The sequence below is a fragment of the Orycteropus afer genome, unplaced genomic scaffold, assembly GCF_000298275.1.
Source record: "Orycteropus afer afer isolate SDZICR_OR568_19922 unplaced genomic scaffold, OryAfe1.0 scaffold00127, whole genome shotgun sequence".
In the NCBI taxonomy this organism is placed as follows: domain Eukaryota; kingdom Metazoa; phylum Chordata; class Mammalia; order Tubulidentata; family Orycteropodidae; genus Orycteropus; species Orycteropus afer.
In genome coordinates this window covers 3,277,148-3,291,194 of record NW_006921714.1, presented here as the reverse complement: position 1 = coordinate 3,291,194, position 14,047 = coordinate 3,277,148, and the positions used below count along the sequence as shown (strand labels likewise).

The 14,047-nt window shown below is 50.9% G+C and overlaps 1 protein-coding gene across 1 annotated transcript in view; it reads left to right on the top strand.

Annotated features, from left to right (window-relative positions):
* The window catches only part of CCDC88C (coiled-coil domain containing 88C), a 168,188-nt gene that overhangs the window by 13,310 nt on the left and 140,831 nt on the right, over window positions 1-14,047 (top strand). The window contains exons 4-6 of the mRNA XM_042781485.1: window positions 1,087-1,099; window positions 2,959-2,979; window positions 8,759-8,786. Coding sequence (XP_042637419.1) covers window positions 1,087-1,099; window positions 2,959-2,979; window positions 8,759-8,786 — 62 coding nt within the window. The remainder of the gene's footprint in view (window positions 1-1,086; window positions 1,100-2,958; window positions 2,980-8,758; window positions 8,787-14,047) is intronic.

The window sequence follows — 14,047 nt, the reverse complement described above, 5'->3', positions numbered from 1 at the left end:
CTGAGTGGTGGAGCACAGTCGGGGTTGTGTGTGCTGTTGGGCTGTGTATATGCTGTCCCCTGTTCTTGCTGGTCATGGTAGGACCCACGCAGCTGGTGACCAGCACGTTCTGGGAGTCGAGGTCCAGACCGGACACAAGGGGCTTGACAAATGCATGGGACTGTGTCAGTAGAGGAGGCTTTGCTGCTCTGACTATTTAGAGTCCAGAAGGTGGATGATAATCACACAAAGGAGAAGATGCCCATCCCAGAGACTCGAGGGCCAGAGAAGCTTCAGGGTGGATAAGAGGACCCTGATCTTGTTCTCCTGGTCTGCAGTGTCAGCTCTCCGGGGCCAGGGCTGTGGTGCCTGAAGCCTGGTCCTAGTTAATGGCCAGCCAAAGTTTATTGAAAGCACTTACTGAGAGCTGCGAGTGGCCATTGCCTCCATCTTGCTGGTGTGGAGAAAGCTGGCAGAGCTGCTGGCATTGAGGGCTGACCCACATTAACCATGCAGTGTTCTGCTGGGTCTTTAATTTTCCTTCAGATTTCTTTGTAAGTAAAGTTAAATTTTTGTCATGTGAGTAATACGTGCTCTTTATAAACAGCTTGGAAAACAAACAAGTAGAAAAAAGAACCACCCACCAGAATCCCACCACCAGGGGACAATCACCATTAAGGTTTTTATGTTTCCTTCCAGTCCTTGAATGAATACTTTTTTGTTTCATGGGGTTGCAGTCATGCCATATGTACAATTGCATATCCTGCCTTTTTTCCCTCCCATCTAATGTTACAGTGTAAACATAATTGGTTACTATTGTAAAGGGGCATTTAAGAATGTTTGCCAATAATATACACAAAAACATTGTTCCACATCCTGCTTCGGGGAGACCGGAATCATAATAGCTTGCAAGCAGCCATCTGGATACAGCGATGGGTCTCTCCTCATCCAGAGCAAAGACAAATGAAGAAAACCAAAGATGCATGGAGACAATTAGTCCAAGCGACTGGTACACCATGTGATCCTCAGCCTATACAACTATGAGACCAGAAGAACTAGATGGTGTCCGGCTACCACTGTCAACCACTCGGAGGGGGATCTATGTAGGAGATCCTGGATAGTGAGAGAACAATGTGGAACAAAACTCAAAATCATGAAAAAAAAAATAGGTGGGGGGACCAGGTTTGCTGGTCTGATAGAGACTGGTGGAACCCCTGAGACTATGGCCCCTAGCTGCCCTTCAGGTCTGGAATTGAACCCACTCCTATGGCTTCTAGCTAAACAAAAGACAGGCATATGAGCTGAACATTTACATTAGGTAGGTACATTCCTTGGAGAGAGCAATCATGGGAGAATAGAAAGGCTGTGAATGTACAGGGAGACAGCTCAGGGGACAGGAGTGCATGGAGGGAAAGACACAGGGAAGAGGTAACTATGGGGGGAGGAAGTAGGAAGAGAGCTGTTGCATTGTGGGAAATTGCAGTCAATATCATGAGACAAAGTGTATGTGAACTGCTGTATGGAAAGTGAATTTGCTCTGTAAACTTCCACCCAAATCAAAATTAAAAAAAAAAAAAAAGGTTTGCCAGAAGAACTGCTGCCCACTGCCATCCCCCTTTGAAAGTAACCCTTCAGGTTGCGAGGGCTTCAGCTAAAGCCAGACGAGTATTGCTGCTACTCTGACTGGCCTGGCCAGCCAGCGAGTGGTCATCACCCTCAGTGAGTGGGCCTTGCCCTAGTCTGTGGCCTTTCAGTGGAGACATCAAGCTCACAAAATCTTGTACTGGATCTTGTTTTCCAAGAGATCTGGAAGGATGGATGCTTTTCTTGAGTAGCATGGACTTGTTTCAGGCTCAAGCTTTGCCTTTTGAAAACCTGTGGAGACACGGGTCCCTTGGCCTTTTCCTGGGGCAGAGGACTGAGGTGGGTACAAACCAGTGTGGCCAGGATTTGATCTTGAGTGGGGGCGTTTCTGACCGTCAGGTCCTCGCTCTCTGACCTGCTGTGGTGGCGTCGTCAGGGACGGGGCCCTGGAAGCTGCATTTTATCCAGTGCCCCAGCTGTTGGGAGTCTGATCGTCAGCCTGCCAGGACTGAGGGCTAGAGCAGTCGCTCTCAAAGTATGGTCCCCAGGTCAACATCAGCATCACCTTGTTAGAAATGCAGATTCTGAGGCTCCTACCCAGACCAACTGGGCGGGACCCAGCAGCCTGCGTTTGTAACAAGCCCTCCCTGGGATTCTGATGCACACGTGATCTTGAGAACCACTGGGTTAGCGCTTTTCTCGTGTTGAGAGGAGCTAAGTCTCCCAGGGCAGTGTACACTCAGGATTTCTCCCGGGGGTCCCTCCCGCAGAGACCCACCTCACCTTCCCTGGGACAGGAAGGCAGGGCTCTGGCAGCCACCATGGAGGGGACGGGGATGATACCATGAGAAGGTGACCAGAGGGAGCAGGGCTGTCGATGAGTGGTTGCCGGGAAGGGGCAGAGGAAGCCAGAAGCAGAGCCTTGGCGAGTGTCTGTATCTTAAAGAACAACAATCTTAAAGAGCCAAAGCAGGGGCTCCAGCTGTGTAGAGACAAAGCCCCCAAGACAGAACATCTGCTGAGGGGCCTGGAGGACAGGTGTGCCTGGACCAGACCCATGTGCCTCACGCCTCCTGGCTGGTCAAGTGCTTTTTTTAAATTGAGGTTTGGGTGGATGGCTGGTCAGGTTTTGAGCTCAGTGTTGTATGATTCTTGTTTTACTCATTCAACAGCCACGCTCTTTTCCCTCTGAATTTCCCCCCCCCCCAAATAGAACCCTTTGATTTTTATAATGGTTCAGTTTTTACACTCAGAACCTAGCATATTTGCATTAAATGCATGTTCATTTTTTTTCGACGTGTGATTTCATTTATACGAAACAGAGGTTTCCACTGCAGTCTGAAAGCAGAGCATTCCTCCAAAACCTTTCAGAAGCCGAAATGGCTTAAAACGAAGGTGCAATTACCATTAATTTACGTGGGAGGAATTTTTGAGTGTGCCCAGACCCGAAAAAGAACCTACCCAAACATACCAAATAGCACATAAAACCTAAAAAGCACCTTTAGTTATTTATATACATATCCCCCGGCACAGTTCCAGCTGCAGCGGCTTGAGGCTGAGCTTCTGGGTGCAGCTCCCGGGGAAGGAGCTGGGGACCTCTCCCTGCCCCGGCTGCCGCTGCCTCTTTAACGGCTGACTCGCTGCGAGACAAACGTCGAATCCTAATTGTGCTTTGTGCCTTCTCTTCGTGGAAATCGAACATCCTCTTCAGATTTCTGTTAGTGAAAACAGGTGCTAATGTAGGTCTTGGGAAAAAGCGGATTGGCTGGCGTAAAGGGGACTTCCCTAACGCAGGGGACACCCTCTCGGTGGCGTCCGGTGCCCTCACCTCTCTGGCTCCAGCCGAGGCTAACAGTGCCCATCTCCATTTTCGCTCCCGTTGCCCTGGAGACCTCAGCCCTCCGATGCCGTGCAGTTGACCTCGCTGTTGCTTGGTAGGGTGGAGACCAGCCTCGTTAGCGCTTTCGGAATCCGTGTAGTCTCTCTTTGACAAACGGTGGGACTGCTTGAGAGAGAGCTCCTTTCTCGGTGCTTACCCACTTTGTTACTACAGCAGTCCCCTGTTCTGAGTCGCCTTTAAGTTGAATTTGTAGGCACGTTGGAACAGGTGCACACAGTTCTCACGTAGCCTGACTTTAGGGCAAGAGAAACGCGAAGGCTTTGCCATGGTTAAAGTCTGTACATGCAGCGAGAGAAGGCGAGTGTGATGTTGTGAGGAAGGGTTGGTTCAGTAGTTTCAAAGTGAGGGCATTAAAGGGCAAAGTAGAAATTGTCCTTAAGTCAGCCCTTTAAAATCCGGGGATTTTACTTCTGTTTTTGTTTTTGAAAATTCAGAGAAGAAAGAAAAAAACATGTGGTCTATTATTATATGTGTGTGGCTGTGTATCGTGTGCGTGTGTGTGTATGTATAGTTTTTGTGTGTATGTAGGTATGTATGTGTGTATGACGACCCCATGTGTGTCAATGAAGATCTCTACTCTGCAGTTTTCTTTATTTTTTTGTTGAGAATTTACCCAGCCAAACGTACACCCCAGCTCAACAGTTTCTCCGTGTTCAGTCTAGAGACACCGATGCCACTCTTGGAGTTGTACAGACATTCTCACCCTCCCTTTCTGAGTTGTCCCTCCCTCATTAACAGAAACTCACTGCCCCCTGAGTTCCTGTCTGACCTTTTCAGTTGCTGTTGTCAGCTTGACCCTATTTAGATAGTTCTTAAAAGACCATAATGCTCAAGGCAGACCTTTTTTTATCAGTTAAACTGAACTATTCGATTTTAAGAAGACTTTAGAGGATATTTTTGGCTTAAGGCTCAAAAGTTTATATCAGGGCAGTAGTTTCAGGGGTTCATGCACCCTCCATGGCTCCAGAAAGTCTTGAGTCCATGAGAACTTGATTTCTGTTCTGCGTCTCCCCCCTTTTGGTCAGGATTCTAAATGTGTGTTCATTTCGTGGTGCAGCCAGTGTGGAGGCTAATATAGTGGACATCCCCAGGGCCACACATTGCTGAAGCGTGTTTATCCTTGGGGGTGTGCAGTGTGTCCCACTGTTGTTGCCAGTCCTGGGCATCTGTGGTCTTGCTCCTTCGCCAGCAGATGCAGCATAATCATCACGTGAAGTTTCTGAGGTTTCTTGGCAGCACGCTTCGGGGACCCTCTTCAGACAGTGACCCTGCGCATTGTGGTATGTGTTGAAGTACGTCTTTGCCCTTGAGTTCACATGTTGTTAAAACCAAAAAGCCAGTTGCTCTCGGATCAGTTCTGACTCACGGTGACTTCATGTGTGTCGGGGTAGAACTGAGTTCCATGAAGGTTTCAATGGCTGGTTTCTCAGGAGATCACCAGCCCTGTCTTCCCAGGGGCCTCTTGGTGGATTTGAGCATTCAGCCTTTTGGTTAGCAGCAGATGCTTAACTGTACACCACCTCTAAGGACTCCCACGTATGGCTGTCTACCCTGAAGTCAGGATCCTTAGATGGATGTAGGACTTAACAGAGAATGGATAAGTCAGGGGCTGGCCTACACGACTAGCTTTGAGACGGGAAGTGTTTGCAAGTTGCTTTAAGTCTCTCCCCTCCCATTAGGGCTTCCGCTTCTCATCTGCCGGGTGAAGGGGTGGGTCTGGGTGGTCCTGAAAGTCCACAGTCTGATGACCTGAGACAACCAAGGTTTATAGTTTAAGATCAGCTGAGAACGTTTTAAGAGCTCCTTGAACTCGGCCCTTCTCACCTTTGATCTCTTGACTCGGTCAGAAGCCCAGAATGGGCCCCAGATGTTCGATGTTCTTGATCTGAAATGAAACCACAGAGTCAATACAGCCCAAGTTTGCCTTATCTCGTTTCTTTCCGCGTTATTACTTTGAAAAATTAAAAATAAAACAAGCCTCCATGTCCTCACTGTTCAAAATGAACATGAACATGTGAATTTTTTCTATCTTGCTGCACACTTTTGGGGGGGGGGCGGGGGGAATAATTTTTTCCTGTTAAGCTAGAAGTCCCCAGAATGTCTCTGCCCTTCCCCCCCTCCCTGGTGTAACCACTGCTATGATTTGATGGTTTCTGGTTCACAGTTTTGTACTCTTTCCAAACACACCCACACACCCACACACACCCACACACACCCTGCTCGCTGCTGTCCAGTCTGCTCTGACTCATAGTGACCTTGTGGATAGCAAAAGGAGACACTGACTGGTCCGACCATCCTCATAGATGTCGGATGTTTGAGCCCTCGGAGCAGCCCCTGTGTCCGTGAAGTGCCTTGTGTGACCATTGACAACAGCTGCATGAATGGTAGCTCACTGTCTGACTTCCCCCACTGTTTTTGGCATCCATCTGCGTTGGTCTGTTGTCTGTAGACGCAGTGGTGGTAGATAAGCACTGGCTGACTCTCATAATTAGAATTATCTTTAGAAATGTGCAGTCAGTTTTAAAAACGACTTTCGTCAACCGTGACTGTGGTTGGGGGCAGCAGTGCATTAAACGCTTCCAGCTCTGTTTCACGTCTGTGGGCTGGAGGCTTTAGTGACGGTAAACTTCCTCAGCCAGTTATTGGCTTTGATGGGTAGTGACAGTGTTCAGGGGAGCTCAGGGTCCGTCAGGCCACGTCTGCAGGTACGAGTGGAGTTTGGTTATGAGTAGTGATCCACTGGGCTGCGTTTGCTGAGGAGAAATTACGTCATCCATTTTGACTGTGAAAGTGGATTAAAGAGGAGGGGCTGTGAGGTGGATGTTGTCGATTTTATAGCTTATTTCTGTGTTCTGAAGGAGCTTGGGGGGCGTAGTGGTTAAGGCATTTGGCTGCTAACCAAAAGGTTGGCAGTTCGAACCTACCAGCCGCTCCGTGGGTGAAAGATAGGGCAGTTTGTTTCTGTGAAGATTTCAGCCTTAGAAATTCTATGGGGCAGTTCTGTTCTGTCCTGAAGGGTCACTGTGAGTCAGAGTTGGATCCATGGCAGTGGGTTTACCTATGCTCTGAAGACATTTAAAATAATATTTTTCTTGATTCTCAAAATATTTTCTGCTTACATGCTGAGAAATATAAAGAAAATTAAGTTTGCCAGTATCTCACCACCTAGTGATAGCCATTGTTAATATTATGGGCTGTTAGTCTTGTGGGGTGTCTGTTAGTGTTGTTGGGTGTCTTAGTATTAAATGAGGTATCTGTTAGTATTACGGGGTGTGTGTGTTAGGTATGTCACAGTGTGGATCATATCATTCATACTGTTTTCTAGCCTTTTTTTATTTACTGTGAGGTGAGCATTTTCCCATGTCATTAATTACCCTTTCCTACTAGAATTTTGGTGTCTACATGGTGTTTCATCACGTGGCTACCTAACCACCACTGATAATTTCTCAGAATTAGGAATAATACCACCGTGAACTTTCTTAGTGCATCAGTCTTTCAATGAATACTTGTGTTTCCTTGGGGTGAGTTCCTGGAGTGGAATTTCCAGGTCAAAGGGCACGACTGCTTTGAGGGCTTTTGCTCCTAGTTGCGCGTTGCCTTGTCTACGGGTGTCTTGGTTGCCTTTGGTGAGTTGCTCGTTTCTGCCCTCTACCCACGGTGAGCGTGTTTGTTCAGTCACTGCATCTGTATTGCCCGCGGGTGCGGACGGCTTCTGGGTCTCCCCCTGGTTAAGCACTCGGCTGTCAGCCGACCCATTGACTGCCCCGCGGGAGAAATAGGTGGCAGCCGCTTTGGTAAGGGCTGCCCAGAGCATCTCTCTGTGTTGGAATCGCCGGCAGCGGGTTTGCCACGCCCGTGAAGCTCTGCAGTGATTTCCACCATGTGTCTGGGCGCTTTGTGTTGGAGACTCACCGAGTGCCGCTCTGGAATCTGTCCGGCAGGACTGCCCGCAGAGCAATTATTGGAGTAGTTAGAGTCCACAGCACCATGACGGGCAGATGATGGGCAGCGGCTGGCTGAGAACGGCCCCCCGGCCCTGGAGGGATGCATCAGAGAGGCCGCTGGGCTCCTTGTCCTGGGATCACCAGTGGGAGCCCTTCATCTGCTGGTGGACGTGACTCATGGTGGCACACTGGCTGCGAAAACCAACGTGAGCCTGAGGAGGGCAGTGGTCTGGTCTCTGGGGGCCCTTCCTTTCCTTCCTCTCACTTCCCATCCCCCATTCCCTCTGCCATGGAGTTGATTAGACTCATAGCGACCTGACCCCTCCTTGGGTTTCCGAGGCATGGCTGGTAGGTTTGAACCACCAGCCTTCTGGTAGCAGTAAATGCCTTAGGCACTGTGCCACCAGAGCTCCCCTCTCTGGAATAGAATGATCAAATATGGGAGGAAGGTGCTGTGGTGGCCCCGAGGCATGGGTGTGTCTGGCTGGCGATGCCCAGTTTGCCTTTTCTTGTGTTTCTCTTTTTTTTGTTTTTCTGTGCAAGAAGCTCACTCCTGATGGGGTGGGAGGGAGACCAGGTAAACCAACCGTTTGCAACTCCCATGTGTGCATGGGACCCAGGGATATCACAGCAGGACCTCCTGGCCTGGGGTGGGGCAAGGATCACAGAGAGCTTTCTGGGGGGGTGGCTGAGCTCGGTCTTGGACCCTGGGTTTCTGGGTTGGCGTGTAAGTGGGTGCCGCCGAGCTGCTGTGACTCACAGGGACCACGGGGGACGGAGCGTAGAACCGCCCTGTGGGGTTTCCTAGTCTGTGATCATCATGGGAAAGGAGCCTGCTGGCTCAGTGGTTAAAGCACTTGGCTGCTAACTGGAAAGTCGGTGGTTCGCACCCCATAGCCACTGCATAAGGGAAAGATGTGGCAGTCTTGGAAACCGTATGGGTGCAGTTCTACCCTGTCCTTAGTCTCTGAGTCAGAATTAACTTGACAGCAGTGGGTTTTCTGTTGGTTTGTTTGAGTCTTTGTGGGAGCAGATCACCAGGTCTTTCTTCCGCAGAGCCTCTGGGTAGGTTCAAACCCCAGCCTTCCGCTTTGCAGCCACGCTCTTAACTGATGGGTCACCAGGCTCCTTTCAGGGGCACTGGAATGCCTGTTTCCACCCTTGACCTGTGCCTGGTGCTGTCCCCCTGGCCCCTGGTGTTTGCCCTGAAGCTCAGTCTAGCTGTTGGCCTGGGAGGGAGTAAACAGGAGCTGAGGATTCCATGGTGCTCTGCGGCATTCCCCAAACCGTCAAGAGGCAGACTTCTTCCTGCAGGCACAGCCAGTTGAACTTGATTTCCTTTCTTTTTTAGCCTCCTTTTTGTTTTTAGGAAAAGTGCCGTTGAGGCATATTGAACACCAACCAGAAACTCAGCCCCGTATCTGAATCAGAGGGTTGAGGGAAGATGAAAGGAAGGAGCCTAACCTTTATTGAGAGCCTACTGCAAGCCAGGGAGCTCAGGTGGTGCAGTGGCTGAGGCGGTTGGCTGCTAACCATTAAGGTCAGAGTTTTGAACCTGCCAGCCGTTTCGCAGAAGAAAGATGTGGCCGTCTGCTTCCATAAGATTTCCAGCTTTGGAAACCCTCTGGGGTAGTTCTGTGTCCTGTAGGGTCACTGTAAGTGGGGATTGACTCGCTGGCAGTGGGTTTGGGTTTGCTTTACTATGAGCTGGGTAGTATATAGCCTTGTCTTTTTCAGGTGTTACACCAACATGATAAGGATGAAATTTCTCTGTCCCCATTTTACAGATTAGGACTGGAGGCTAATTAAGTAAGATAAGCAAACAATGCCTGAAAGCTGCAAGCTTTCTCAGTCCTTGGCTGCTTGCAGAAAATTCTTTATAAACACCCGAGCTTTCCAGAATTGTGTAGGGGCAAGACCGACTGTTCTGAATGCCTTGGATCTGCACAGCCAGTGTCACCAGCAACGCCTGGGGCACAGATGCATCTGGGCCTCTGTTAACTAGCTGTCACACCAGCCTGAGCCCCAGAGGAAGAGACCATGTTGCTTCAGGCACCTCTGAAACCAGCACTTCCGGGGCGTTGAGTGGGAGGGAGGGAGGGAGGGAGCAGCTGGCCTCAGCCTTCAGCCCCCACCCCTGAACAGCAGGAAGCAGAGACTCTGGGCTAATTGCTGGGGTTGGGGAGGGGTGGGAGGTGGGTCTGAAGTAATTAGTGGAGCTGGCTTTAGGCCAGGCCTGCAGGATTAAGGCTGGAGGGTGGACCTGCAGCATTGCAGCAAGCAAGCTTGTGAGGGTGAGCGGGCCCTGCAGACCCAGGCCTCCCGCTCCCTCCCAAAGGCCGAGCCCCTTTTAGGCAAGTCCTCCTGGACTCCTCTTTCTGGCCTGGAGTCCAGACCCTGAACTACTGGGGAGTTTCCCTCCCACCTGCGAGCTCCCAGACCCCTTTCCCTTCACCAAGATGAAGGGGCTCTTGGCTCCGAGGCGCACCTTTTGCTCCCAGGTGTTTTGGATGTCACCCGAGATCCCTGGGGGCTGACCCTGCACACTCCAGGCTTGGCACACCCATCTCAGGGACCTGCCTAGAGCCTGCTCGGATCCCTGTACCTACGGATCCGGGCTGCTGCATATCCCCTCCTCCTTGGAATGAGGCTTCTATTCCTGAATCACAGGTCTGAGTTTTCTCTCACCATGTAAAGAACTTACTTTCCCACCTTTTGCTTCAGTTTCTTTCTTAGTTTGTGGCCATTCTTTTAACGAGAATCGTGCGTTTTTTGCCCCTCACAGAAGATATGGGACACGGAACAGAGCACTAAAGCTGTGTTGTGCTTAGGAGGCTGGGCAGGTAACCTTGATAGTGTTGTCTGTAGTTGCTGTGGAGTCGACTTTGACTCATGGCAGCCCCGTGTGTTGCAGGTTAGAACTGCACTACGTAGAGATTCCAAGGCTGTGACTTTTTGGAAGCACATCGGCGGGTTTGTCGTGTGAGGGGCCTCTGAGTGGATTTGAACCACCGACCTTTTGGCTAGTTGTCAGCTGCTGGTCTGTTGGCACCACCTTGAGACTCCTGGCCGTTGTCCACAGAGCCAGCCGCCAGTTGCTGTTGAGTCAGTCCCATCCCGTGACCCTGTGTGTCGTAGCAGAGCAACGCTCTGCGGGGTTTTAATGGCTGATTTTTCTGGTTACCTGGTCTTTCTTCCAAGGTACCTGGGTAGACTTGAACCTCCAACCTTCAGGGTAGCAGCCAAGTGTGTGAACGTTTGCGCCACCCAGCAACTCCCAGTCATAGGGCAAGTGGCCTGAATTTGTGTTTTTACCCATTTTGGACCCTCGGGTCACCAGGAAGTGGTGAGACCAGGACCAGCCCTCAGTGCCGGGATGAACAGTTCTTGCTGATGGTGATCTGACTGGTGGGCGTCATTTCTTGTTTGGTCTTGTTCATTGCATATTCAGCGCCTTGCTGGGTGTTCAGAGTGGGAGGGAGTGAAGGTTGGAGACAGAGTGTAGCCGACAGGACCCTCAACTCCAGGGTAAAGAGTGGTAAGAGGTCCCTTTTCCTTCTGTGAGAAAGGGGAGGAAAATGGGTTTCTCATGGTTTTGAAAAGAAGAAGAGACAAAGATTCTCTCCTTTGCCTGGGCTTTGATGTTGGATGCCCGGATGAGTGGGTTAGATGTTACAGCTGCCTCGTCACAGGGAGCCCCTGCAGTGTTGCCCAGGCAAGCCTCGCCCCTCCACGGCGGCTGCGCCCCTGCCAGGGCTCATGCCAGTTTCTGTTACTCAGCTTTTGTCTTTGGGAGGCAGCGGTTTGCTGCTGCTTAGCCATGGTACAGGGCCTTGGTCCTTAAGATACAATTCCGGTCTTATTTTTCTAGTGATGGGGGAAGCAGAGAGGACCAGGAAGTGTGGGTCTTAGAGAGTCCAGCCAGGACTGTGGAGAATGGGCTGAGGGGGCCACCCCCTGTACCCCCCAATTCTGAGTGTGTTGGTGATTTTGGTGGGGGAAAGGGTATATATAGTTTTCAGAAAGGGAAAAGAGATGAGGCTACGAGGCGTATGTTTGAAGCCTTTTATTGGTGGGATTGCGTTTCAAGCCAGTTAAAGTGGGGGGCCTGAATATAGGGCCGCTTTCTCCCTGAGAAGGTATGGGGTGTAACATACCTTCAGAGAAGGGCCCCCGTTGTTGCCTGCTTGTCCTTACGAGTCAGGGATGGGGTACAGGGGAGCCACTGCTAAAGGGACATGGCTGCACAACGTGGGGTGGCCTTGCTGGCTGCCAAGAGGGCCAGAGGCCAGGGAGAGGTGCAGGGCAGTAGCAGGGGAGAGCCCCACCAAATTGTCCACTTCCAGAGGCCAGACCCAGTGCCACTGAGTTGATTCTGACCATAGCGGCCCCCATTGGGTTTCTAGGGCAGTAGTCTTGATGGAAGTAGATGGCCTCGTCCTCCTTCTGTGGAGCGGCTGTGAACCACCAGTCTTCTGGCTAACAGTCACATGCCTCAGGCACTGTACCCCAGAGCTCCTTCAGTTTGTCCACTTGGGTAATTTAATTCTTTCAAGTGCCGGTGTCACCTACTAGCAGTGTGACTTGGGGTGTATCATGGGAGCGTCATTTAACTTCACCAGTGAAGTAAGAAGGGTGGTGGTGGTTTCTGTGCTATGAAGTTGACTCACAGCCGCCCTGGAGGACAGAGAATCACCCCACAGAATTTCCTAGGCTGTGAGCTTTATGGGAACAGGTCACCACATCGTTGTCCCATGGAGCCGCTGTGGGTCTTGAACTACTGACCTTTCAGGTAGCAGCTGAGTGTTAACCACACTGTACCACCAGGACTCCTTAAAGTCAGAATAATGCCTGCATTATAATTATAGGCTGTCTTGGGGCTCCCATGAAGCCATGCAGTGTTTCTTGAACCAGGGATCAGTGATGAGGCATGGGGTAGGGCGAGAGGAAGGGAGGTCTTGCCGGTCTGTGTTCTGCAGGTGGAAGGGGCAAAGTTACTGGTGCAGATAGAGGGCCTGGGAGTTAAGAGACACAAACCCAAACGAAAATAGTGAGCAACTGTAACCCTTCGCCTGCAGGGCAGAAGGCGGCTTGGGCTTTTTTGAGCCGCCCCGCGGACGCGCCCACACACACACTTTGTAGCCTCAGCAGAGTTTCTTGTCTGTGGGAGTCCTTCTGCCTGAAAGATGGGATACTCATGTTCTTGTTGTTATATGCCGTCGAGTCGGACCCGACTCATAGCGACCCCTCCTTGGGTTTCCGAGGCAGTATCACTACGGAAGTAGATTGCCCCATCTTCCTTCCGAGGAGTGGCTGGTGGGTTTGAACCGCCAGCCTTCTGGTTAGCAGTCAAGTGCCTTAGGCACTGCGCTACATAAGAAGGTTAAATGTGGGCCTAGCCGGTCCCACATAAGGTCCAGGCCTCCCCTGCTCCCCAGGGTGGGTTTCTGCAGGCAGGGCTGGCATGGGATTTCCACCAGTGGAAACCCACCCCACGTGGTGCAGGATGGACAGAGGAGTAAGTGTGTGTGTGGGAGGGCCCACTGAAGGCTGCAAACGGGGCTCCGTACCCTCCAGCAGAGGCCCTGTGGGCTGCTCCGCCTCTCTGGGCTACACTTTGTTGGTTTATTAGCGAGCGGATTATCGAAGGCCCCTGCCAAGGCTAACATTCTCTCTTGTGTTTGCATTAGTCCGATGTGTGTGTCCACATGTGCTTGACATCACCCTCGACTTTCCCTCCTACGTGTTCTTTCGGCTTTAAGCTTACTCTGTGCTTACCGTGTACACGTTTGATCTCACTACGCCTCTCGGTGTCGTCTCCCCTAGCAACGGCGCTCCTTAAAAGCAGGCCCCGAATCTTTGTCTTCTGTTTGTTTCTTGCCAGTGTGTGTGTTCCTGATCGGGAGAGTAAGTAATTCCTAACAAGTCATTGAGATGGGGGGACAGGCACTTTAGAGAACTTACTGCTCTGGACTGGGCTGGGAGCCTCCCTGGAGGCTAAAATGACCTCTGGAAGGTTGTTGACCTGATAACCTTTTTTTTCCTAAGACTATGGAGTAACTGGAGGAGAGGGGCGTGTTCCGGGATGAATGGAGGCAAACCAGGATGGGGTGCAGTCAGGGGCCTTTGAATCCCCCTTCCAGGCTCTCCCGCTGCTTTCACACTGACCTGCAGGCTTTTCATGTGGTGTGTGCTTTGTTGATGGAGATGCCATATGTCAGGTACGGAGGCTGAGTCCCCGGGGGTGGAAATTAAATGGATTGTTTTCCATGTTGTCTAGCCAGCTTGGCTCCCTTGAACATTCTAATGTTTGGCATGTAATGACTTTAAAACTTTAAAAGTAAATGCCTCCTTTCCAAACCACGGTAACCAGACAGCCTCAGGTTAGTTTATGTCCCGGTGAACATGGAGTTGTGGCTACAAATGGAAGAAGAATTGATGCTGTTGAGTTATGATGTTGGCAAAGAATATAGATATACCACGAAGGAGCTCTGGTAGTGTAGTGCCTAAGGTACTTGACTGCTAACCAGAAGGCTGGCGGTTCAAACCCACCAGCCAGCCACTCCTCGGAAGGAAGGTTGGACAATCTACTTCTGTAGTGATACTGCCTTGGCAACCCAAGGAGGGGTCGCTATGAGTC